This window comes from Typopeltis vanoorti, chromosome 22 (assembly GCF_054136105.1).
Source record: "Typopeltis vanoorti isolate ZY-2024b chromosome 22, IOZ_Tvanoo_1.0, whole genome shotgun sequence".
Classification (NCBI taxonomy): Eukaryota; Metazoa; Arthropoda; class Arachnida; order Uropygi; family Thelyphonidae; genus Typopeltis; species Typopeltis vanoorti.
Window position 1 is genome coordinate 68393394 of NC_143570.1, and position 25767 is coordinate 68419160.

A 25767-nucleotide genomic window follows, 5' to 3' on the forward strand; every position below is an offset into this window, starting at 1 on the left:
CAGATACTTAACAATAGAACTTCAACACGGACTGTAGCTGTAGTTCAAAGCTAACTGAATTTTATAATGTCGTTTTTATAGTGATACGATGTTTCTTATAGTGTTTATTTGCTTTTTATGTCCGCCTGAAGAAGTCGGACAATCCGATGAAACATGCTGCGTTTTGAATAAATTTAATTGTTATTCTAGTCACGGTTATAGTCAGTATATATATATATATATATATATATATATATATATACTGACTATAACCTAATATATATATATATATATATATATATATTAGGGTTACCAAGTAATTTTATAAACTTCGTTGTTTTACTCCTAATCCTAAGTAAGCAAACAGTTAAGTTTGCGCCTGAAACGTAGTTCAAGTCTAAAGGTGGTGCAACCCCAGGGCAACTAATTGTAAAGGTTGTAAAGATGGGTTGGTAAAATATATATATATATATATATATATATGAAAGAATTATCATTAACTCGGTTAACATATATATTTCTATGAAGAATTGAATGACTAGAACCAAGATTTAAGTAAAAAGGTTTTAATGTAAAAACACGACTACTTTCGGCCTATAACAGCCTTCATGTCTGTCTTTTAACATTCAGTGTTTAGTGTTTTTTCTTTTTTCTTTCATTTATAATGTCACCTGATGAAGGCTGTTGCAGGCGGAAACTAGTCGTGTTTTTATATTAAAACCTTTTTACTTAAATCTCGGTTCTAGTCATTCAATTCTTCATAAATAAATAAATATATATATATATATATATATATATATAAGAAAACTTTTTATTAACTATAACAAAATAAATAGCCAAAAAACAAGTATAAATACTAACAGAAAAGTATAATAATACTTGAATTGTATTGTATAATATTGTACATTGAATTTTGAATTATACAACTTGAATTGTATAATATATATATATATATATATATATATATATATATATATATATATATATATATATATATATATATATATATATATATATATATATATATATATATATATATTATATATATATATATATATATATATATATATATATATATATATATATATATATATATATATATATATATATATATATATATATATATATATATATATATATATATATATATATATATATATATTATATATATATATATATATATATATATATATATATATATATATATATATAATATATATATATATATATATATATATATATATATTATATATATATATATTATATATATATATATATATATATATTATATATATATATATATATAATATATATTCGTGTTTTTATATTAAAACCTTTTTACTTAAATCTCGGTTCTAGTCATTCAATTCTTCATAACTCGGAGTGTGAGGACGACCAACACTTGTTGGTCGTCCTCACACTCATTGACCTCATGGGTTCCTTCATGCACACATCCACCTAAATTGAATTTGCGCTTCAGTATGCTCGGTGAACAAAGCTCTCTATAGACACAATACCAAAACCACTTGCAATCCATTATACAAATTCTTCTTTCCGTCAAACGCAGACCATAAGTCCACAAATCCTGAAGTCTTTCTGCGCAAACCTGCGTATTGATTCGTTTGCTATGAATGCCGTCCTCCTCAATTCGCCTATATCATGGCGCGGTAGGGGACTTACAATCTTCATCTTCTCGCTCTTCTTTTTTGCTTCGTCCACCAACTTCTTCACATCCTCCCTTATAGTGTATCTTTCACTTCTCACACCATTAATGCCAACCATTACAATAAGTTCTTTTCGCCTTTTCATAACTACTACATTAATTTTTGGCCGAGGGAAACATGATTTGTTACACTTTCGTTAAGTACTCCTCTGATCATGGTGTCAGTTCATAATTTTCTCCTTACCTCGTGTTTCTCGTTTGTTTACATGCCCTCAATTCTTACCTTGGACCACCTGCTTCGTTCTCTTCTCAGCCCTGCTAATCTAATACTGCTTCTACAACGTTTTGATTTCGCGCTTTGTCCTATGAAGAATAGATGTAAGCGCCCCATTTCCTTATTTAGGTCCAGTTCTTTCTCCTATATTTCCACCGACGCAGGTTCAAACTTAATTTCGACATTATCATTTTCCATTATACCGTCGATACTGTCTACTCTACTAAATTTGCTTAGTTCTCGCCGCCCGAGTGGCATTCGCTATCGAAAGAAGACTTAATACACAGTTGTTCGATATTTTTGCTCTCCTTCCATTTATCCTTTAACTTTCGCGATGAATACATATCACATAAAGTGGACTGTACAAAACGACAAAGAAATTCAAATTACATAACAATGACACCAATGAGCAATAGTGCAATGACGTCTTTGCCGCTATTGCTATACAGCGCATTGGTGCCATACCGATAATAATAATACGTATTATTAAGAGAGACCTCCAGGGAGTCAAGGACTCATCGAGGGAGGTCACCTACTACATGCACCAGCTATAATACTTATTCTTGAATTCATTCACACTGTTCGCACTCACAACATCGAATGGCAATCCATTTCAATCACGCACCACCTTATGAAAGAAATACCAGGCCCTCACTCCCTTCTTAGCGGCATTAATTTTCAGCTTCCAAGGATGCCCTTCTTGTTCTTTTCCCGCCCTCCATAAATTGAAAAATTCCATCGTGTGAAATCCTGTATGACCCTTTCAGAAGTTTGTAAGTTTAAATCATATCATCCCTCTTTCTCCTATTTGCTAGTGTCTGCAGTCTACAAATTCTCAATCTGTCTTCATAATCAGTATACCACAATCCTGATATCATTTTAACGCTATCCTTTGCACTCTCTCTCTCTCTCTCCACTATATCAGAGTCGCAACGGAAACCAGACCTGCGCACAACGGTTCAAGTGAACTCTTATCAAAGCCTTGTAAAGAGGCAAAATGACATTCCTTATCTTTACATGTGAACGCTCGTTTCAGTTGCAATTATCTTTTGAGCTATATTTGCAATCTTTGCTGCATGGTCCCTAAACTACATCTTCCTATCTACTAACACTCCAAGATCCTTAGCCTCATTAGTTTCTTTAGCATAATCCCACCAATATAATACGATAATCAGAATCTAATCACGCCAGAGTGAATGACTTTATATTTACTGACATCTATTTTCCCATACCCACGATACCAATCGATTCAACTCAGTCTGCAAGTACTGCATATCAGCAACATTCTTGATTATCCTACCTATCTCTGTATCATCAGCAAATAGCTGCATGTCGCTTTTCAATCATATATCGTATTTAATCAAAAATATCAGGTTTACTTTCAAAGTAAATACCTCAATCATATAACCGAATAAAATAAAACCTGCAATGAGTTCACCTAATATTAATAACTAAAATATAAAAAAATTACTTATTTTTCAGCAGCGCTAATAACAACACAACACATATACAGTACTATGCTGAATCTCTAACGAACTAAACATCATAAGCAAAATATTATTGATATTGAATATATGTTCATATTTCAGTTTGCTAGCATAATTCGTTTTAATTGCAGCGATCCCAATCTAATGACTCAGGAAATCGAAGCGCTTGGAGATAATTTAAGAGGAAGGTTTGAGAAGCAGGTTATCTGGCCAATATATGACCCAGTACATCAGAAGTATCTAAGCATTGGTAAGTACAGTCATGAAATACTTATCCACACCCTTGAGTGTTTTATAAGATTTGCCCGTCATGGATTTATACTAAACATGCACAAACGTAAAGATATGATTCCTTGAGTAATTTTAAGTAAATATATCATTCCAATTCTCGACCTAGGTAAATAATTTCGCAGGTAAATGCAGTAAAAACAGCAATGTGTCAGTCCAGTAGACTAGAGTACTTTTCTGCAGGTTGTAAACAATACGCTTGTATGTTAAGTCTATGTATGTATCAATGTTAATTCGTGCTGACTATATTTATGTGTACTTTTATCAAAAAGATGCCAAAAACAATATCAACTGAGTAATACTCTGATAAAGACTGCATGTTTTTTTTTTAAAATCGATAAAACCCCAATCATCTGGTTTTATCGATGTACAGTAGTGAATAATTTAATCCAAATACTCACAGTTTAAAGAAAACATTTAATTTCGCAAGAAACAAAGTAAAAAATTAAACTCCAACTTTACCTAATAATTTATATATACTCCTCTGTTCCTAATAAGTTCATTAATTCGCTTAGTTGCATGGACTCTACGAACGTAGAACAATTGTTCTTATTTCTGTATCTCTAAACCATACTTTCATAACGAATTGTACTAAGTTATACTTTTTATCGAAATTTAATTTTCCAAGTCTCTTTTTCACTATGACCCACGAATTTTCAACAATCAACAACAACCATGGGTTCAACGCCCGTTGGTGTCTGATGCTATCTTGATAAGTTTCTTCCACTGCATTCTGTTTTGTGCAAGATGACTAAGTTTGTGCATAGAGTTTCCGCACTATTTGACGATGTCATTCCCTCATTCTCCGTTTGGTCTTCCTTTTTTGTTCTTTCCTTCAATCATTTCAAACAGCAAGGGTTTTAATTTTCTTTCATCGTTCATTCTGCACATACGGCCAAACAGACGTAGTTCACTTTTGATTATTTTCAGGATCAGGTTTTCTATTGGTTGTATTCGTCTATAGATTTCCTCATTGTTCACTTTCTGGATAAAGCTTATCCTCAAGATATTTCTATAGCACTTCCTCTCAAATGCCAATATCCTCCTTTCAGATTCTCTCAGGAATAACCAGGCCTCACATCCATAGAGCATGCTGCTGAAGATACAGGTTTCCACAATGCGCAATTTAGTGTGCATCTTTATAGTTGGGCTCTTCCATATTTTGTACATGGCTTTTAAGATAGCTGTTGCTCTGGCTATTCTAATTGTTACCTCTTTTTTGGGATCCAAGTCATGCATCATGTGGCATCCAAGATATGTTAAGTGTTCCACATTTTCCAGTTGAAATCCTTTAATGGTAACTTTGTTCAGTAACTCCTGCTGTCCGAATACCATTGTTTTAGTTTTTTCAAAACTGACATTTAGTCCATATCTTTTTCCTTCTGTGTATAGTGTTTTGCCGTTTCCTTTGCAGCCTTTATGCATCTTTTTCAATCAGGACGATGTCATCTGCAAAGCGCAGGTAATTATTCTCATTCCAATTATTGAATGCCTCCACCTTCTTCTTTGATCTTATTTAGTCTTCTTCCCAGATGTATGATGAAGATGGTTGGTGATATTGTATATCCCCTTGTCTTGTGCCTTAACTAGTAGCAAACCAATATCCAGTCATACCTGTTATCCCGACTGTTGCTTGTGCTTGGCTATTAATATCTTTCAACAGGAGGATCAATTTATTGTCTACACCATAGGATTCCAAGACAGTCCATGTTATATTTCGGTCAACAATATCAAATGCCTTTTGGAAGTCCACGAAACAGCATTATTGTTCTATTATATCTTTTTGTCCCTTCTTTGAGTTTTCTCTATTAGTCTTAGTGCGAATGTTACACTGTACTTTCGAAATTCGGCTTGCTCATCAGGAAGGTGTACCTCCATATGACCCTTCAGGCGTTCTGTAAGTATTTTCATGAGCACTTTGCCAAGATGGCTCATTAGTGCAATAGTTCTGTAATTGGTGCATTCTAAAGCACTGCCTTTCTTATGAAGAACAACCAAGACCGACTTTTTCCACTCTTCGGGGGCATACCCTGATCTCCATATTTCATTACATAGCTTATGTATTTCTTTTGCAACTGATTCTCCCCCATATTTTAGCATCTCGCCTATTATGTTGTCATTTCCAGGTTCTCGAGATGTTTAGGGTTCTCGAGATCCCTTATTCACTTCCTCTTCCAATATGTCATTTTCAAAGATCTCTGCTGGTGGAGAGATTGCTTTTAGTTCTTTGATTACTTCCGTTGCAGTATTATTTAGTTCATTTTTATACTGTTCACTGCAATATCTTGTCTATCTATGTATGATTTCAGTCTTGTCCATCAATACTTTGACTGCTACTGATCTTGTTTATCACTTCCTATTGACATTTCTTATTGGCTTATAGACCTCTCTAGTTTTGTGTTCTCCATAGTACTGTTCAATGTCTTTGCATTGTCCTCCAGCCATTTGGCATTATCAGATCTTGCTGCTTTCCGTACTTCATTGCATTTTTGAGGTATAATGGGTCTACTGCCTCTGAATTCTCTCTTTTAAGTTTCAGTTCTCTTTTCTCTTGTACCAATTTCAGGGTTTCCTGAGTTATCCATTTCTTATTGATCTTATTTTTTTCAGGAATTACTTCATCTACTGCTTTTTAGTACTGTAGTAATCAGTAGTTCTGCTATTGTATTTATATTTTGTTGAAACTTTATACTTTTATAATGAATTGTACTAAGTTATACTTTGTATCACAATTTAATTTTCCAAGTCTCTTTTTCACTATGACCCACAAATGTTCTATTGGTTAAATTCAGGAGAGTTATCTGACCACTGAAGTAATTGGATGTTGTGATTTTTTAGGAACTCTCACTTTTTTTGAGGTGTGACATGGAGCGACATCCTGTTGGAAGATGAGGTCTTTTTCTTTCGGGATGTGTGGAGCCACTCTTTTCTGCAATATTTTTATGCATTGGTCACTTTTCCTCATACCGTCAACAGGCACAAGTGATCCTGGACCGTCATGTGTGAAACGACCCCAGAACATCTTTTAGCTGGGTATTTAGGAGTTTTTTGAAGGTGGTCGGGAGAGGTATTCTCAGTCACTGATTTGCGAACTTATGGTATTCACTATCCTTGGACAAAGAAATGGCTGCCATCTGAGAATATGACCTCCTTCCACTTCTCAACAGTCCAATCTTTGTACACTTGTTTACTGGAGCCTCTTTTTTTGCATAGCCTTCAACAGTTTTCTTTTATGGTCTGGGAAGTCCTCTCTACTTCTAACAATGTTCGACGACCTGGCATGTCAGAAACATTAATTCCACTAGCTGCCAAGTCTCTATTTAAGTCTACAGCAGACAATCTTGAATTCATTTTACTTTTCCTAACTAGCAAACGATCCTGATCAAGTGTAGTTTTCCTCTTTTGTCCACACTTTCATTTTCTGTTAGGAGAAAAGGTATCTGTCTCCCTAAACTTCTTTAAAATCGCATTAACAGTATACCCAAACCAACACCTGTCATGGATGTGTACTGAGAAAGAGTATAAAGTTTTGAACGCTTTCATGGAGATGTATCCATTTTATATCTATATAGAATGAATCAAACACTATGAATGTCAACATGTTAACACTAAAAACTCCCACCACTATTAATAAACATCGCAGAGACATTTGAAACACGCTGCACTCAACCAAAATAGCGAAGTAAAATCAAACGTATTGGAAATTGAAACAAAAACTAAAACCCTGACGAAAATTCGACTTGTTTGGATTAATTTGTTTCCTACTGTATGTAGGTATTCAGAAAACCATATAATTTAGCGCTTACAGGGTTAATAGCAAGTAGCACTAAAGTACTAAACTTCATTCATTGAATTTGTAAACAACTGTTTGATATTAAAGAGTATTAAGAGTTTCAGGGAAAAAAACCCGTATGCCTGTGTCAGAGATCCACTCACTCTGGAGCCGTTCGAAGAAAGAAAACTTTTTCTAGTTGATGACTAGAATCGAACCAAAAACATCTTTCTTCGAGCAGCCTAACACTGTGAATGCAAAACCAACTTACACGGGGCTACACAGGTCTCAAAATTCTTTTTCTTTCTCGTTTCCGTTTCAGTTCTTCCGCACAATTTCAGGGATCCCATTATCTCCTGGGATCGATAATTTTGAGTATTAAGAGTTTTGTTACTTTTTTATATTCTTAGACACGAATATCTTCACTTCCCATTAGCAGTAATTTATATGTTAAAATGTAAATGCCAATATTTTAACACATTTCGCTTAGGTTTTCTGTCCAATGCATTCATTAAAAATTCACCGAATGAAAAGAACATTTCTTGCGATAAATTCTTCGGCAGAAAATTCATCTAGGAAAAATCCTTCGGTGGATAATTTTTCGAGAGAAAATTGTTTCGTCAAAAAAAATCCGTACGGCAATCATTTCCCGCGAACTGATTCATCACTGTAACAATTTATGGCTGATATTGAAATTAAACATATACAGGGTGAGGCACTTGGCAGTCCGATGTAGTACAAGTGACCGATGGAGTAACATATCAACTATGTATTAATTGATTTTTAAACGATGTGCTACTAGTTTAACCCCTTTATTCATCTTGCATTAATTCACCTAATTATCAAGTGATATTTGCTCATCCAATATGTGAAGAACAAATGCAAAACAAGAAATATTTTAGAATATATGCTTTCTTTCTGTATTATACATATGATCATAATTTTTTCCGATTTTATACTATTTTATTGTCTATAAAGTAAAATTATTTTTTATTTTATTGATCGATCCATTCTCTAATTGATTGCTTATTTATCAATGTTAATGATTTTTCTTACTTAGAAATTACAGGCTTTGTATATAGGACATTATAATTTTTATATGAGCTGGCATACATTGGTAATGGACACAAAATTTAACAATGCTTATTTTTTAATGTTTCGTTACTTTCATGCGCGCTTAGCAAACTTATCCAGATGTATTATTTTTAAGGAAAACGCAGAAGATGAGGTGTTTTCAGTTATAGGATACCCGTGTATTTTGGAACTGACTTAACTTTTCCTGCATACTTAAGAGATATTGTTGGCCATTATTGTTTTACATGGCTAGCTTAAGACTGTGTGCACTCTAAGTGATTATTTTAAAGAAAATTACGGTAAATTACGCAAATCTTTTATGATGTGAATTAGCTTAAGGCAGAATTCCCATCCGCGACTCAAATACCAATCGTCACCTTATTTCCCAAAATTTCATGAAACTAAGAACATAAAAAATTGATATTTGATATTTGTTTTCTTGACTGACAAAAATGTATAGAGGCATACTTCCAAAGAGAAATACATAGTTAACTAATTGACTTGTGAACAGTTCGAATGCGAGCTGTGACAAAAATATCTGTAGTTAAATTGATTGACTAAATATTCCAAAGAGCTTCACTGACTTTAAAGGATCAGATTAAGTTTGGAGGAACACAGGTCCGAGAAATTTTCCTTGTTGCTCTCGTTGCTGATATTGGTTTTTGAATATAGTGGCATGGGCTTTAAAATTAATGCAACGATATGGTATTTCTTAATTCAGCTTAATCTCTATTCAACTTTCTAAAGACCAATAAACGTTCTCTATTGGTCTTTAACCTACATTACCACCCTCTTTGGAAACAAAATCAGTCATGCCTTATGCAAAAGCCCATATGGACGAATTACATGTAAACGTGCAACCTGATTTTAAAATGTTGAATTCGGACTTTTTGTATACACAAATAGATCAATGTGTGCCCTTTGTTATCTTTCTCACTTTTATTTTAGCATTTATCATCACAACTATCATTTTTCGTGAAACTCTTGAGGGCTTCTAACTTTTTTTTTTTAATGAAGAGCATGCGAATGAATTTTTGCTCCCATATATGAATTAATGGCGAAAATTTTCTTGCAATGAATTTTCTGGCGAAAATAATTTTTCCGTGATGAATTACTGGAGAAGAATTTTCGGCGAAGAATTGTGAGGACACGCACGCAAAGTCTGAGATTGGCTCTCGCGATGATGCCATCACTTGAACTGCTGCTACTGCTAGTAGTACAGCGCTGGCTCTTTTGAATTCCTAAAGGTCAACCTGTTAGAGATTCGGAAAGGTTAATTTTTTTTTTCATCGAGAGTGTTCCATTCATTAGGAAATTCTTTCATGATTACGATAAGTTAGTAAATCAAACTTACTGCTTCTTGCCAAAAAAACTGGGCAAAACAGAGTCGATATGCACAGTCCTTTTTTGCTTAGCTTAGTCAGATAATAGCAAACAGAGTTTATTTTACATACTTGAAGAAAGAAGTCATTGTTTTAAAAGAAAAAAAAGCAAGCTGAACTTAAAAAAATAACGATCAAAGGCGGAGAGAAAGAACAAGAGAATGAATTTAACCAGAAGTACCCTGCATATCTCCAGCATGCAGAATGAATCCCGTGAACGATTTTTTTTTCGTTTTTGCACTTCTCCTTACGCTATTTGAAGAAGAAACCTTCGAAACTTTTTTAACCTGCTCTCGGTCTAAAATTTATCACATAACGACAAACAAAATTTTAGAAATTTTAATTTTAAAACTTTAAAAAAAATACATGACTTTTACCGTTGAATAAAATAGTCTTTCATGTTTAGTATTATCCTGATAACATTATCAAATGTTGCGCTCTGTTGATTTTTGTTATTAATTCCAACGAATCATCTGGATTTAGATAATTCTGATATAATGACAATAAACCACTACAGTGTATCGCTGTTGTTTATAGTCGATGAGACACAGAGAAAAACTACTTATTTGTATGATATTAAAACGACTCTTTTGAATGTGTGTGTCTAATTTATTGGTATTTGCAAAGAGCAAAACCAACACTCCGAAGAGCTTTGAGAATTATGTAGACGATCGATAAAGCTCCTCATTTTTCAAGCTAGAGATTCCAGAGAAATTCGAATACGTAGGTTCAGAACTTGCCACAGCTATTTATTGACATGATCTACATATGATATTATCATGAATTACGATTTTTAAAATAGATTGGTTAGGTGGTTGTAATCACAGAAGAAGAAACTACAACCATGAGGCCAGTAGACTATTTCTGTTAACTGTGAGAGCTTACTGACGAGGTTAGTTGTTTTGAGGGATGAAAAACGTTTCGTGACAAAATCCACTTCTGCATGAGACCAGCCAGGAAGATGTATGTATTTAAAAAAACATACCGCATTAACTGGATGTAGTATTAATTTAAACGAAAATACAGATAGTAAGGATGAGAATGCTATGACCCAATATAAGATGGGCCTTATTCTATATATTTTAATCCTTAAAATGACGATTAGTTGTGTGTTTATTACGTAAACTATACCGTAAAGTACATTAAAGTTGAAGATTTCTAGATTAAAAAAAAATTAAAATCATATGCTGCGAATAATAATAATCTGCAGTGGTTACAGACTTTTAACACTCATGAATTGCGAAGATTGACTTATGTAAACATAATTTTAGAATTAGGTGGTTAGTCATATGCCTAAATATATATTGTTTTGTGAAAATCACATGCGTTCTCCTGGCCTATTGGCAGGACGATACCCAAGTTTCCGAAATAAATAACCTTTCCACCTCCTTTTGGGACCGGCTAATCCACCTTCAGGCGAAAAGCCCTGATAACTATTCTTCGCATTCTAGAAGGAATGTAAAACCAAGTCTTACCAATCAAAGGGCTTCATGAAAAACTGAAGCACAACCATTAATATTAAATTATATTTAATATTAATAAATTAGATAAATTAATAAATTAAAAATAATAAATTTTATAAATAATAAATTAAAAATATATTTAATATTAAACCATACTCGTACATCGATGATCGTACACATATCAGTTTTGTATTTCATTGCTTTCATAATTTTCTACATAAAGAAAATTATCAGCAGTAGCACCTGATTCTGGTTATCTGGCAAGTTAAAGGTACCATTACTTCCCACAAATATTTTATCATTTTGCTTATGTAAAATTATAAAATTAAAAATAGGCGACCTTTTGTTTGCAAATATTTTCCACCATTAAACTTAATAAGCATAAGTACACATCAGGTGCTCTAATAGCTTGGCACTAAAACTTTCTTGAGGCGAAAACTTTGCACTATCAAACGTAATCAGAGCTGCTTAATACAGTCAGTGGTCTATCATTCTTTTGTAGTTGGAAATGTGATACTTTCTCTTTTTTTTGAAAAGATCTAGATTAAGAAAGGAAAAAATTGAGTGTTTAAGGCGCATTTGAAAAGCGGAAGATCAAAAGTGCTTACTGAAAACAAGCTTGTAGGTATTCATGCTTCAATAATCAATATTGCAAAGAAGTTCTGTGGAAATATTTAGAAAAAACGAACCTTGCAAAACATGCTTTAAAAAAAGAAAAAAGCCCATTTGTTCATATGATGAGAACCTCCTTGAGCTACTTACTCTATTTCATGGATAGTCGATTTCAAACGGATTACGCCCTGCGGGGCTCTCTCGACGTTAGCCCATTCTATTTATTCTTATATGAACACGGTGTATTCAACCGAAGAGTTTATAGTTTAATATTCGAAGTGCAGTGGATGACTTATCAAATGAGAACTTGAGAAATGCTTTCGATAACATGATTCACCGTGTTCACTTATGGACAAAGCATAATAACCTTATAATCATAAGAAACGTTTTGGAACAGCATTTGAAAGCGGTATTCAGTAACTTTTGTAGCTGGGATATGGCACTGTGCAGGTACCAAATGACTGCCTTTTAAGATGAAAGTAGTTACAATAGATCTGAAATAATTGAATGTTGGAGATGAAATTGATTATGAGAAAGAGATTTATGAAAGAAATACATGAAAATAAGGGCTCAGTAGTAAGTTTAATTGCAGCAGTCGTGGCTGAGCTTTCCTGAGATAATTTGAAATAAAAAGTTCATAATATGCCATTTCATAACGTAAAACACTGCTGAAAGAGAAATATTAATCATTATTTGTTTTGTATCTGGTTGACTGGAAACTATTTATTCAAATTAATATTGTTAACAACTGTTATGAGCCAACCCATCAGATTTTCTCCTTCGTCTATTAATGAATATTAGACAGTATAGTTGCCTCATGTAGGCACTTATGTGGAATAAGCAATTATTAGAAAACCATTTTACATTGACATATTTCATGGATGATACTTCATGAAATTTCAAATTGAAATTTATACAAAATCCAATAATATGCGCCAATATCTCTGAAATTAACCTTCATGAAAATTTCAAAATAAACTGCATGGACGATATGGAATGGAGGCTATGTGGCTAATCGTTATTACGATGTTTTGAATCGAATGTCGAATTAATTGTACAAATTGGCAAAGTTATTTTCTAGATAAGTGCTGACTTCGAAGTACTGGTTCATTTATATGTCAACTTAGAAGTCATCCATATTTTACTAATTTCTGAACCTAGCAGTTTTGATAAACGAACATTCATAGTTAATGACAAACCATAACAACGATGAACACCTTAATTTCTAATTCTGTGATTTTTAGTTTAAGTACTTAAGAAAAGAATATTACACCCATTTGTAGTTCACACTAATTCTGCGAAACCATTTGAGATTATAGTTTAGAATTGCACTGTAGATGCTTGCGAAAGTCTTTTTCAGCACCGGCTGTAAAACTATGCTCTTGCTTAATGTTTCATTTTTGTATTTAACACTTAGCCAGTTCATAGTAATGTGCTATAGGTTACTACTTCTTCGCGAGTGGGATTAGACTATTTTTTACACGTTTCAGCACCATTTGTTTACTCATTACTATCACTTGGGGAAAAAAGTCGCACAACGCTGAAGTAAAATATCTTAATTGGTAGTATAGGAATCAATTATGATCCTAATATCTTCCTCTAAGTTACTGAATTAACATTAAAAGAATTAAAAATATACCAAAAGAATTTATTCCATATCAAGAACTAGAATTTTTATTAACATACACTCAAAAGGAGATCACAAAATATGTAAAAAGAGTGTCATATATGTGCGAATGTCGATCACTAGCTGCCCGTGTTTAAACATATACTTAGAAGGAAGCGGAGGAATTATGATGGCCAGTTTGGTGGACTAACATCTAAGAAATACCCGTGGGAATAACTAGAAACCGAAGGTCTATTAGCCAAATGATTGGACTGCATTTTTGCTACAGAGAGCGATATTAAGCGCATGTCTGCCTCTCTTCTGGATAAATAAAGAATTTTAGGAAGGTTTTTGATGCACCACCTATAGTTACATATAGAAGCAAATCTACTTCGACTATTCATAGTGGCATTTCTGTATAATGATCCTCATTGTTATATAGCCATGGTAAACAGTACAGTATGCCATGTAACTGTGATATACCGTAAATACCCTTTGTTAGTAAATCATTATCTTGTAATGCTGTTTATTTCAGTTGATCCTTTTCTTATATATTTTAGATTATATTGATTCATCTAAACATTATTTTAATAGTTCCATAGAAATGAATAAGGTTTTGTTCTGTATGCATGGTAATATGCATAGAGGAGGAGAAGAGGTGGGGTTTGGATAATAAAGGATGACGTTTAACTAATAGTCAGTCGCTCAAGTCAGTGTATGTTGTTTGATTTTTCGAAATTTGAGAAACAAAAGCAAGCTAAGAAAATACTAGACAAGATAAAATATTTCTTTATTTATTTGCACTTCGATATAAATAACTCTTAGCGACTAGCTAGTCGGTTTATTTTATTTCTTTATTATTTTTTATTCTGTTTTTATTCCTTATCTCTCGTCACTTATCAGAACTTGAATAATAGGACTTCATTGAATAGGATGCAGATACAATGAGCTCGCTTAGGTAGGCTAGCTTTTGGACGGCTGGTTTTTGTTGATCATGGATTCCATAGATCAGTACAGCTGATCACATGATTTCATGTGATTCCATATTTCATGGAATCACATGAAATATGGATCAAATAATGTATGGAATTGTTGAAACGGCACGAGGCTGTTTCAGAATTGGTTGAGCTGAGAGTTATTTTTGATAAACAAACCATGAGCAGAGGAACTATATCCACTTAAAATATCATGGAAAATGAGCAGCAAAATTAAATTTCTGGAAGAGCTCCTATATTTTTTTTGTTTTAGTTTCTTGAAAAGAAAGACGAAATTCTCAATTTCCTAACTACTTTAGATAAAACATACGCAAATGACATCAAAACAGTACAGTAGGACTGCTTGATTTTAATCATATTTCTGTAAATTGAGGGCATCTCGAGACGCTCCATGGATCAACTATACTCCTCGAATCAACAAAAATTAGCCGTCCGAAAGCTAGCCTATCTAAGCAATCGCATTGTATCTGCATTCTATTCAATGAAGTCCTATTATTCAAGGTTCTGAGAAGTGACGAGAGATAAGGAGTTCCAATGACTATCTCACACACAAAATTGTAAACTTATAATGCAGATGGCTAAAGGTTGAATAGTCTGAGAATCTTTCTGTAACGAACAAACATGATCAAATACAAACAAATAGTAGCCGAAATCAGTCATGTAGACTCTTTTCATGCATTATGTAGACATATGAATCATGTAGATCAAAAGCATCATGTAGACTGAAGAGCGAAGCCTAGCCAGGTCGCAAATAGTCTATAAATGACACACGCACACACACACACACACACACACACACACACACACACACACACACACACACACACACACACACACACACACACACACACACACTAAATTATATAATACAATAATATTAATACAATTAATTATACTTAACATATTTTATTATTAACAAATAACATCAATTGTCGTATATGAAATCAATTAAATATATCAAATAATAATTCAACTTAAATATACTGAAAATGCTTAATACTAAACCAGTTTTTATTCACATTAGATTTGTGTTTGTTTACCATCTTAACTTTGATTGAGACTCTGCCTTTATATTCATTCTTAAGAGTTGAAAACATGGAAAACAATCAAATATAGTTATGGAAAAAATTCATTATAGCATTGTTCACATATCGTCCAAAGGTCCATCAGCTGTCCAGGAGGACCTACATTGTGAATCTCACTCTGACCCTGGAGTATTGTGAAATACTATGACAAACTTGATATACATGCCTATTTATTACCTGCTGACGGTCCGTAAACCATGTGTTCCTTACCTCTCTGCCTTAACATGTTCATTGCCAATCAAGCGATATCGCGTGATGCGAGTTCTCACCAAACGGCCGATCACGCGTTATCGCGTGGATGTCGCTAACTAAATAAAAAAAAATTTTAAAAATTGGCCACCACACGAAATTCCAATTTTCAGCTTGGCAATGTAAGTGTTAAACGAGTTTTTTCCGAGGCGTTTTCTACCTTTGGATGAGTCAGCTATTCTTGAAGTTGCGAACGTGAGAGTGTCTAATGTAATTTCTTCAGTTTTCTTCACAGGAAGTACTTCGAAACAATCTTCTATAAACTTTTTTCAGAAATTTTTAAAAGAAAATCTTTATTAAACAAGGGAGAAAAATTCTTCGATTTGTTTTGTTAGCATCATGGAGAATATCTGCCCCCAAATACTCAGCAGAACTCTGCATTAAAAAAACAACTTTGAAAATTTTCGAAATTATATTTCATAAAAAAAAGCGTGCTATTTTTTATACTAATTTCGTTTACTAATTACCAAAAAACAATATTCCAGAAATGCATATATTATTTGCGGAATACATTAATATATTCAAAACTTTTATTTGAATAAAACGGCAATAACGTTTGTGAAACTTGCATATTTCCAGCTTTTTAATATATTTAAAAACTATCTGCATTCAAATTTTGAAGTTCATACTACTAAACAAAATTGAAACTACTTGGATAGCTATTCATAGTTTCAAGAAGACGGTATAAAACAAACGAGCAGATGTTGTTCTTTTAATTAGAGCGAGGATGATGTGCTGTGTGATATGATAATGAAGTTGTAGGTGTATTTTTCAGTATATTTTTCAGTACTTGTATATACTTGTGCACTAGCACGGAGAAATTAGAAGAGTTCGAAAGCGTTAGATTCTGAAATATGATGAAATATACGAGACAAAAAATCAGAATAAATTCATTAAATTTTGTAGGACATCTTTTGGAGCACGAGAGGAGGAAAAAAACTAAATATATATATATAACGGAAGATCCATTGGAAAGCGGTGGAAAATTATCAATACATAAATAACTCGCATATCTGTAAAATGAAGGTACAAAATAAAGCGTGATGAAATGACAGAAATAACTAGTATAACCAGTGCTCTAAACAAATTTACAGAACGATGAAATATTAAACAAATTGATCTGCACAGATATATGTAATTGTTTTCTGGAAATTTAAAACGTACTATCAAAACAGGGAGGTATCCCTCCCTCTCTTCCTGTCCAGCATCAGGCGTTTCACTACCTTGCGCTTTGTCTTTTCATGCTTCCAGTTCGTTGGTTTCTACAATTGCTACTAGTGTTTCTTGGTGCCAATTGTTCATGTTCCCTCAATCCCTACGAAATTATATTTTATTTGTAATACAAAGTTATCTTCTTTATTTAATGACATCACACGCAGTAGTTTGGTCTAAATATATATTTTTATTATTTATTTATATATCTTTATTGCAGCTTCTGTTACTTACCAAATATCTGAAAATTGTTGAGTTCTGGGGACTCAACTTTCTTTAGATTAGCCGCTTTGTTTTCCTACCATTATTTACAACTATGCTTCAACTAGACAAATATAAGTATAACGGAGCCTCCGTATCTCAATCAGCATCGACGATGCCTATTGGTTGGAAAGCGCTCGAATCCCGGCTAGAATGCAAAAACCTTTTATAGGGACTTTTTTCAACTGAAGATTAGTTAGCTGATGTTATAGAGAAAGGACATTTTTTTTTGAGGAAACCCTTTTCTAAATCCCAAAAAAGAGACAAACCAGACAAACAAAGCTTTAGTCATTCATAATTAAGAACAATCTAAAGGCCCAAACACCTAGATTTGTCCCTTATTGCTACTGTCTTGATGCATTGGATCGACGTAATATATGCTAGTGTGTATGGTAATAACACTAGCATACATTAAGCTAGAGTGTATTTTAATAAAATGTCGTGCTGTCGTATCACGTTTACTTGATCACTTCCTTCCAATGTGTGTTTTTGCGCATGCTTTCAACTGAGTATTAAATATTCTTTCATTTAGTGCTTTCCTCAGTACTAAGTTATGCACAAGCGAACCTGGAGATATTTTCTTCGCCTTTTAATCCTCTCTTCCTTCAGAGTATTATGCACATGGTGTTTAATCTGCTCCTAATTAAACTTCTGCCCCTTTATTGGGTCAGCTCTTAAGGAAAATGTGTGTACGTTGAGAAAGAAAACAAAGCTTTGAGAATAAGTGATGGATGACACTCACGTGTCATATATACGTATAAGGTTAACTCCTTTAGAAATGCTGTATTTGTTTCGCCAGTTTTTTGGAAATAATGTCGTTTGAGCATGATTAATGAGATGCGTTCCAGTATTTTTTAACATTTCCAAAGTATACGGCTAAGCTTAATTTAGTGCTGCAGTTTCTGAAAACTTCAGTGAAGAAACTACACATTCGGTGTTTATATTTAAAAACATTATCAAAAGGTTGATAGAACTTTAAATTAACTTTTCTTGAATTTTTCCACTTTCAACGACGTCTAAATTTCTCTACAGGGAATGAGGGCTGATATTTCGGTTCATATTTTGTTACAGGAATATTTGCCTCTTTAGTTCTATTGTCTGGTCCTTATTCGTATATTTTATATTCTTATAATTTAAGAATAATAATTTTCTTATATTCTTATTCTTAAATTCCTCCCTTAAATCTTACGGTGTAAGATTTAAGCGAGGAAATGTAAAGTTGTTCTTTAGATATGTAGAGTTGTTCTTTTATCATATGTTATCATTATGTTAAAAGTAGTATTTCCGTGTCATATTCGAATACGATAGAGTGTCTGTTCCAGATTTCACTTATAGATGCTCAAAATATTGCATCTTTGCACCATGACCTTGCTTTGAATTAAACATCCCTTACTCAAAATTTCATTTCACTAGTGTAATTATCCAGAAAAGAAATTCGATTGAAGAAACTTTTAAAATGAATTCTTGAAATTAAATGAATCAAAATGAAATACATTTTTCTTATCATTCTAAGTGCTTTTAACACTATTGCCGCTTATGTTATGTAAACAATTGCTAGTTGGTTCGATGCTTATTCTATTCGCATTGCTTTTGATATTAAACTGCACTCTTAATTCTTTCTCCTTAATTCCATTTCCTCTGTAGGCACATATTTTTTGTTTTCATTCTTCTATAATTTTGAGTTTGCTAATACAAGAACAGCACAATCGTAAGGATTATCTGCATATCGTAATATTTCCAGGAAATATTACGAGGAATTCATATCTCCATCAGAAATACGTTTTGAAGAAAAAACAAAATTTAATCGAACTACGAGATTACTAACGTAGCAGACTACTGTGACATTCATTGGAAAAAAATAATTTCATTAACTTTTTTTCCAAATAAAAGAAAATTCAAACTCATATTCTGTCTTATATCCATTTACCATATAGACCTAATTCACAGCTATTAAGCGAATATAATATTTAATTCTCTCATTGTAAGGTATTTTCCATAATATTCTTAGACCACCTTCATTTTTGATAGTGCGCTTTATTCTTTTTTATTTTAATAATGAGAAGAATTTAATTCCATCAGTACGTTTGTACGATTAAGCCAGGATAAGCTAGATGCTTAAGTTTCTTCCACAGCCTTTCCCTAAAGAGAAACTGAACTTGAATTGAAATTGGAAATCTTAAAAGTAAGAGGGGGGCGAGGGGGGGGGGGGCATGATGCTTCTTGCAGTAATAAGATAGGACTGTTGTGTTTTGATAGTAAATGAACATAGCAGCTTAAATAGGCGATATACAGGATGCATGTTAATCCTGGAGAACACATTTTGAGAACAGCTGAATGATACCATCTGGACAAGGAGAATTATCAAGACAAATGAAGATTTTTCTGATTTCCTTTTGGCAAAAGATCAGTGTAGGTATGCATAGAGCAGCTGGTGGTATTGTAGGAGGTAACTTGCCTTGGTAATCTGAATTGTACGCCAAGATGTCTGCTGTATTTTTGGATGATGTTACCATGGTAACATCAGGATATGAGAGGTGCAATTAGGAGCAGAAGTTACGGCCAACAGCCTTAGCAAGAGATCAAAAAGCTCGACTGCCAGTTGAGAACGATTATTGTATTTTGCCCTTGCAAAGTCTGATTTAGATTTGTTGATGATTTTCTTGCATTTATTTCGGAGTACGGTGTACATTTTTTATGATGTCCACGAAATACTATATGCAAATCGTCATCATCAAATTCCTCACATATACTCTAAGACGATGTACAGGATCTTATGATAGTACCACATGAAACGTTTCACTATTACTGACTTCCTATCAAACATTTCCCTCCAGATTATCCCGTTATCTTTTAACATTCCATTATTATTAAATATGATGATATTTGTCTTCTAAGACATTTTTTTACTGTATCAATCCATCTACATCTTGGTCTTCTATTGGGTATTTTTCCTACCATCCTGGAAAAGAACGCTTGTTTAGCTAATCCTTCCTCTCCCATTCTGTTTAAGTGTCCATAACATCACATCTAAGATTAGCTCTGCAAACACGTTCCTGGATACTAACAACTTTCCTAATATCCTCCTTTTTAATATGACACTGCTATTTATGCCATCTGTTCAGTCCCCCTAATCTTTCTCAGGAATCTCATACCTGTGGTCACTAGTCTTTGATCAAATACTTTATTTCAAACCTAGTTCTTAGATCCATAAGTTAAAATTGGCTTGAATACTGTCTTGTATACAATTAGTTTCATGTTTTGACTAATCTCTCTCTTATTCCACATAAATTTATTCACTTGACTTCCTACCATACCAATTTTGCTAATTCTGTTGTGTATATATATATATATATATATATATATATATATATATATATATATATATATATATATATATATAATATAAGGTCTATTTTTTAGAGAAATAGAGCTTTGATATGGATTGGTGCTTTACAGTAGAGTAGCGTGTGAAAGCCCTTATTCCACCAAGGATTATTTCATTTATATGGTCAGAGCAGGTGTTTGAATCAAGAAAGTAGAAAGCAATCAAATTATTTCCATACTCTGAAAGGGGCATAGAAGGTCTGGAAATCGTGGATCATTCCGTTTTTCATCACTGTAGAATCACACAGTTCGAAGCTGGAATTGGTTGGGTTAAGCCGAATCGGTAGAAAGAACGCATGGATATGATTATTAATGTCGCATCGACAATAAGAGAACAGACATTCTTTTTCTAAGGAATGTCTAAAACGCTCACATTCGTCACTTTTTTTTTAAACGGAAGGCATCATTCAAGATGTAGTTGAGACAGCTAAGGTAGATAGCGGTGAGCAATAGCAGATTGGGATTGACAAATACGCATATTACAAATCAATCGATTTGTATTGGGAATGCTCAACATACAGGTCGATACCCGGAAGTGTTGTGGATCCCCAGCATGTCCATCATCCACACAGCATTTGAGAAGAAATTGGGAAAGAAATCGAATCCTCTACTTAAATCTTACACCATAAGATTTAAGGTAGGAAATGTACACCGTAGTTGTTCTTTTATCATATGCTCTCATTATGTTAAAAGTAGTATTTCCGTGTGATAATCGAATACGAATGTTTGGCATACGAATACGATATCTATTCGAATACGATAACCCAAATCTGGAAAAGTGTCTTTTCCAGATTTGAGTTATAGTATTCCATCTTTGTAGAATGACCTATCTTTGTTTCATTTCACTTTAGACGACACATGGCAATAAACGCTTCACTCCTCCAGTTACTGGAGGCGGTTGTGTTGCAGGGACTGTGATAGACATCTACCGCTTTAGAGTGTCCGCCATCTACTGTTTGCTTAAATACTGCAGATTTGATCAGGATCTTTGTAACAGTGGCATATTTATGGAAAAAAAAACTATAATGAACCAAATAGAAGTATTATTAAAAACAAATTCAAGGAAAATAATCCGAAGGAGTCAAATATGGGTAACTGCTTGCTTACGTTATTTTGCTCTACTTGCTGTAGTTTAGTTTCACATGAATGGTGGGGCATTTCATTATGACAAACAGAAGTACAAAAGGCATAACAAGAAAGGATTAATGATTTAAAAAGAAAAACAAGAGTTCTATATTCAAGTCATAGCCATATTGTCCACTAGATATAAAAACATTATAGTTATAAAGACTTATATGAAGGTTGGAAACCCGTCTAGAAAGCGAGAAACGATTATAAGAGGTAAATTAGTTAATCTTATACAGAGATAGCAGTTTTTCATCCTGTGAAATAGAAGAAAATAGGCCATGAGAGCACACACAACAAACATGATACACTGGTTTCATAAGCCTCATTTCCTTAGGATAATTTCATGCTAAAGCAACTGAATTTCTACTTGAAAATAAAAAAAAATGCGTATATCATTAATCATAATTAGTGGAAGTTGGCCAAGAAGATTTTAGCATCATTTTGGTACTATTCACATTTTCTCTTAAATTATTATTCTTGTAAACATATAAAAGATGTTAAGATTTAAATTAGCTGCTTCAGATGGCCTCACTTATAAACACCAGAATCTAAACATGGGTTATTTAAAATTATGAATTTGTTATATAGAGAAAAGAAATCTTTCTTATGTTAAAAATCACATAAAACACAATACAGTATATTCTTATTATTAGCCTAAGAAAATATTGCAGCACTTTCTACGAGAAACAATGGGGATTGAAAAATATCCATTACACTAATCACAGAGTTATAACAATTATATGAAGTTAATTAAAGTAATATGTTAATATTAAAATTAGGAAGTTAAGCTGCATCTTACTTTTAGGAGGAAAGCATCTTAAATACTTCGTAGCATTTAACATCTTCTTCTGTACAACTCTAGCTTTACGGCATTCAAGTTTTATCTTTTTTTTTATATTCTTTATTACAGCTTTTCCTCCAATCTTGAGATTTTCTTCATATACCATCTTTATCGTTCTGTTTTCTTTCATACTTATGACGCGACCTCTCCCGCCTTAATCTTTGTACTATTATTACTGGTAATATATCACGGTCCTTACAGAGATTTCTGAGTTCATTATGATGTCAATGTTACTCTGTTCCGCCTTATATTATCCTGACATGGAGCCCAAGATCTCTAAGCATCCCATTCTCAGAAACTACCAGTTGCGACTTTTGTTCAATATCCATATTTCTCTGCCACGCATCTCGTAGGTCTAACGATTCATATATATGTTGTGATTTGCGTCAGTCTTTCTGCATTTGTAGTATAGTTTGAAATGCAGTTTGAAGTATAAATTAAGAAAGCGAGAAATATTCGTGAATATTCTTTCTTGCACGAATTCCAGATTTTAGATATCAGATTTTCATAATATATTTAAGTCTTCTTAGTTTGTTCCTTTTTGTTCCCTTTATATTGGGATATTTTTCTTGTATGTGATTTCTTCACCTTTCTCATTATTTCACTGATCTGATCACGCTAAGAAACGCCCACTTCGGGTAAAAAGACCACTAATCCCTATCGAAAGAAAAAGGTAAATATTCTTGATAAACGCATGTTTTTAATAAAAAAACGATGCTATGAATAATCCCATACCCCTTTTCATTTTGGATGATCTTGGTTAGCATTTTTCCCAATCCTGTATTTGAATCAGCTATGAAAAATCGATTTCCATAATTTGACAACACAGTATCATCAGCATATCTTATATTATTTATGTATTTTCCATTGATCTTGATTCCTATTCTATTTCCTCTATGTTCTTCATTAGGTGTTCACTATGATAAATAGTATTGGGAAGATTACGCATCCCTGTCTTACTCCTCTTTTAATGTCCACGGCTTTATATCCTTGCAAGCCAGCTTTCTGTCTTCAGTACATTTCTTAATTAGTTATAACAAAAAGTACCAATTTGTGGGAGAAGGAAATTGGACTGGAATTCCGTCTATGATCAGAGAAAAAAGAACCAAGATTTTATATAGAGGAAAGAGATTTTGACCTGCGTAGAATTGATAAGGCTGTCTTCTTACGGATATGAAGCTAAATCAACCAGTTATTTTCTTATCAATTTCGGGTAAAAAGACCACTAACCCCTCTCAAAAGAAAAAGTAAATATTCTTGATAAACGCATGTTTTTAATAAAAAAAACTTAAAATATTAATTTCTTCAATAATAAAACTAACCAGTTTTATTATATAATGAGGAGCATTTATTTGATGTCACGATTGTCTTTCCGTGAATAAATTTGGAATTTTTTTTTGTGAACTACAGCATATTAAACGTTTCCTTTTAGCCCAATAATAATAGAACTTTAGGGTCTGCAAATTCCATCACGATCGAGATTGTCTTGAATATTAAGCAAATTTCACCCTAAACGCTAAAAAGCTCCGATTTCAGTGGTGTCTTCTGATGAATAATCACAATGTTCTGCGAATCTTTAATTATGTCTTTTGAAAATTCATCCAAATGAAAATAAACTTTGTTACTCATAATAAGAGTGGTGAGAAAGTGATTATCAGTACGGATGATATCTATGCTCGCCTAGAATTTTCCAAAATTCACTTGGAAAATTCTAGGCGAGCATTTGAAGCAATGGGTTTCTGGACGATTTTCTTTGAATAGCATTCGGTATCTTACAATTGTGTTTTGCAAAATGAGTGAAGTACACATAACATTCATTTTGTCCGTTCGTTCGGATTTTATTAAAATTAGGGATACGGAATTATTACAATAATTTGACAGCCAATACGAGCAAATTTTCAATCACGTTTAAATCAGGCTTTAAATCTTTACAAGAGTACAGTAGGAGGGATTTGTTGAGATTACACAGCAGTAAAGCTTAATAGATTTCAGATTTCGAAATGCACACGAGATGTCCTTATTGCTCAGTTTTAGTTCTGATAAGGGCATTTCTTAGTGTCAACAAAATTATTCAAAATAATAATTCCGTATATCGACTGGACGAAATTTGATATTTAGGAATTGTATTAAAATGTGTCGAGTCATTTCAGTTTTGGAATCAATTGTAGTCATGATTGATAGTAATTTCTCCCTAGCTTGATGAACTTTAAATGAAATTTAATTATATGTAGACTCATTATTAAAATTAGTCGAATCGTTTAAATTGGATCATTTTAATTTCAAAACTAGGAAAAGTATATCTTGAGTATATATATGCTAAAAGAGCTCCAGATTCGATTGTTGTGATAATGAATGGTGTCGTTATTAATGCGATTACAAAGCGCACCATATAATAACTTGTCTGCAATCACTTCCTTACGTGTTTCATAATCTGACACAGCCAAGTTTCGGAAATGTGTAATTAATTTAACATCGTCCAACCGATTTTGTCGAGTTGTGCAAGCCTTTTCGAATTTGTTTCTAAATTAGTCTGTCCCAATGGTATAAGGATTTGTTTAGTAAGTGGAGCTACGTGATCTGTGTTTTCAGCTGAATTTTCCGCTTATTCTTGATAACTTCAGACATGAGAAATTAACTTAGAACATAGTAACAGAATAAATAAACAATGCATTGTCCTCAACACAAAATAAAATACAGTATTGTAATAAGTTTTGAAGAATTATCTACTATAGCTGATTATGGTTTGTTACGTTATATATTTTAAATAAGAAGTAGCAATTTATAACTGGAACAAAATCACGAATAATTCAAAGTTTATCAGTACTTTTCATTTTATTTTATTTTTTATTCATCTATGCTGGAAGTGAACAATGATTTCATGCTTCGATAACCTTCGGTTGCATGAGGCAGAACTATAAAGTACCGCTAAATTTTTCCGCCGCGCTCATTTCTCGGTACTCCACTGGCATTGGAAGTAGACGATTGGCAGAAAAGACATGTACCAACTCGTGA

The 25767-nt window shown here is 33.0% G+C and overlaps 1 protein-coding gene across 1 annotated transcript in view; it reads left to right on the forward strand.

Moving 5' to 3' along the window:
- LOC150094475 (neuroligin-4, X-linked-like) overlaps positions 1-25767 on the forward strand; it is a 352524-nt gene that overhangs the window by 317493 nt on the left and 9264 nt on the right. The window contains exon 5 of the mRNA XM_090412476.1: positions 3535-3653. Coding sequence (XP_090268602.1) covers positions 3535-3653 — 119 coding nt within the window. The remainder of the gene's footprint in view (positions 1-3534; positions 3654-25767) is intronic.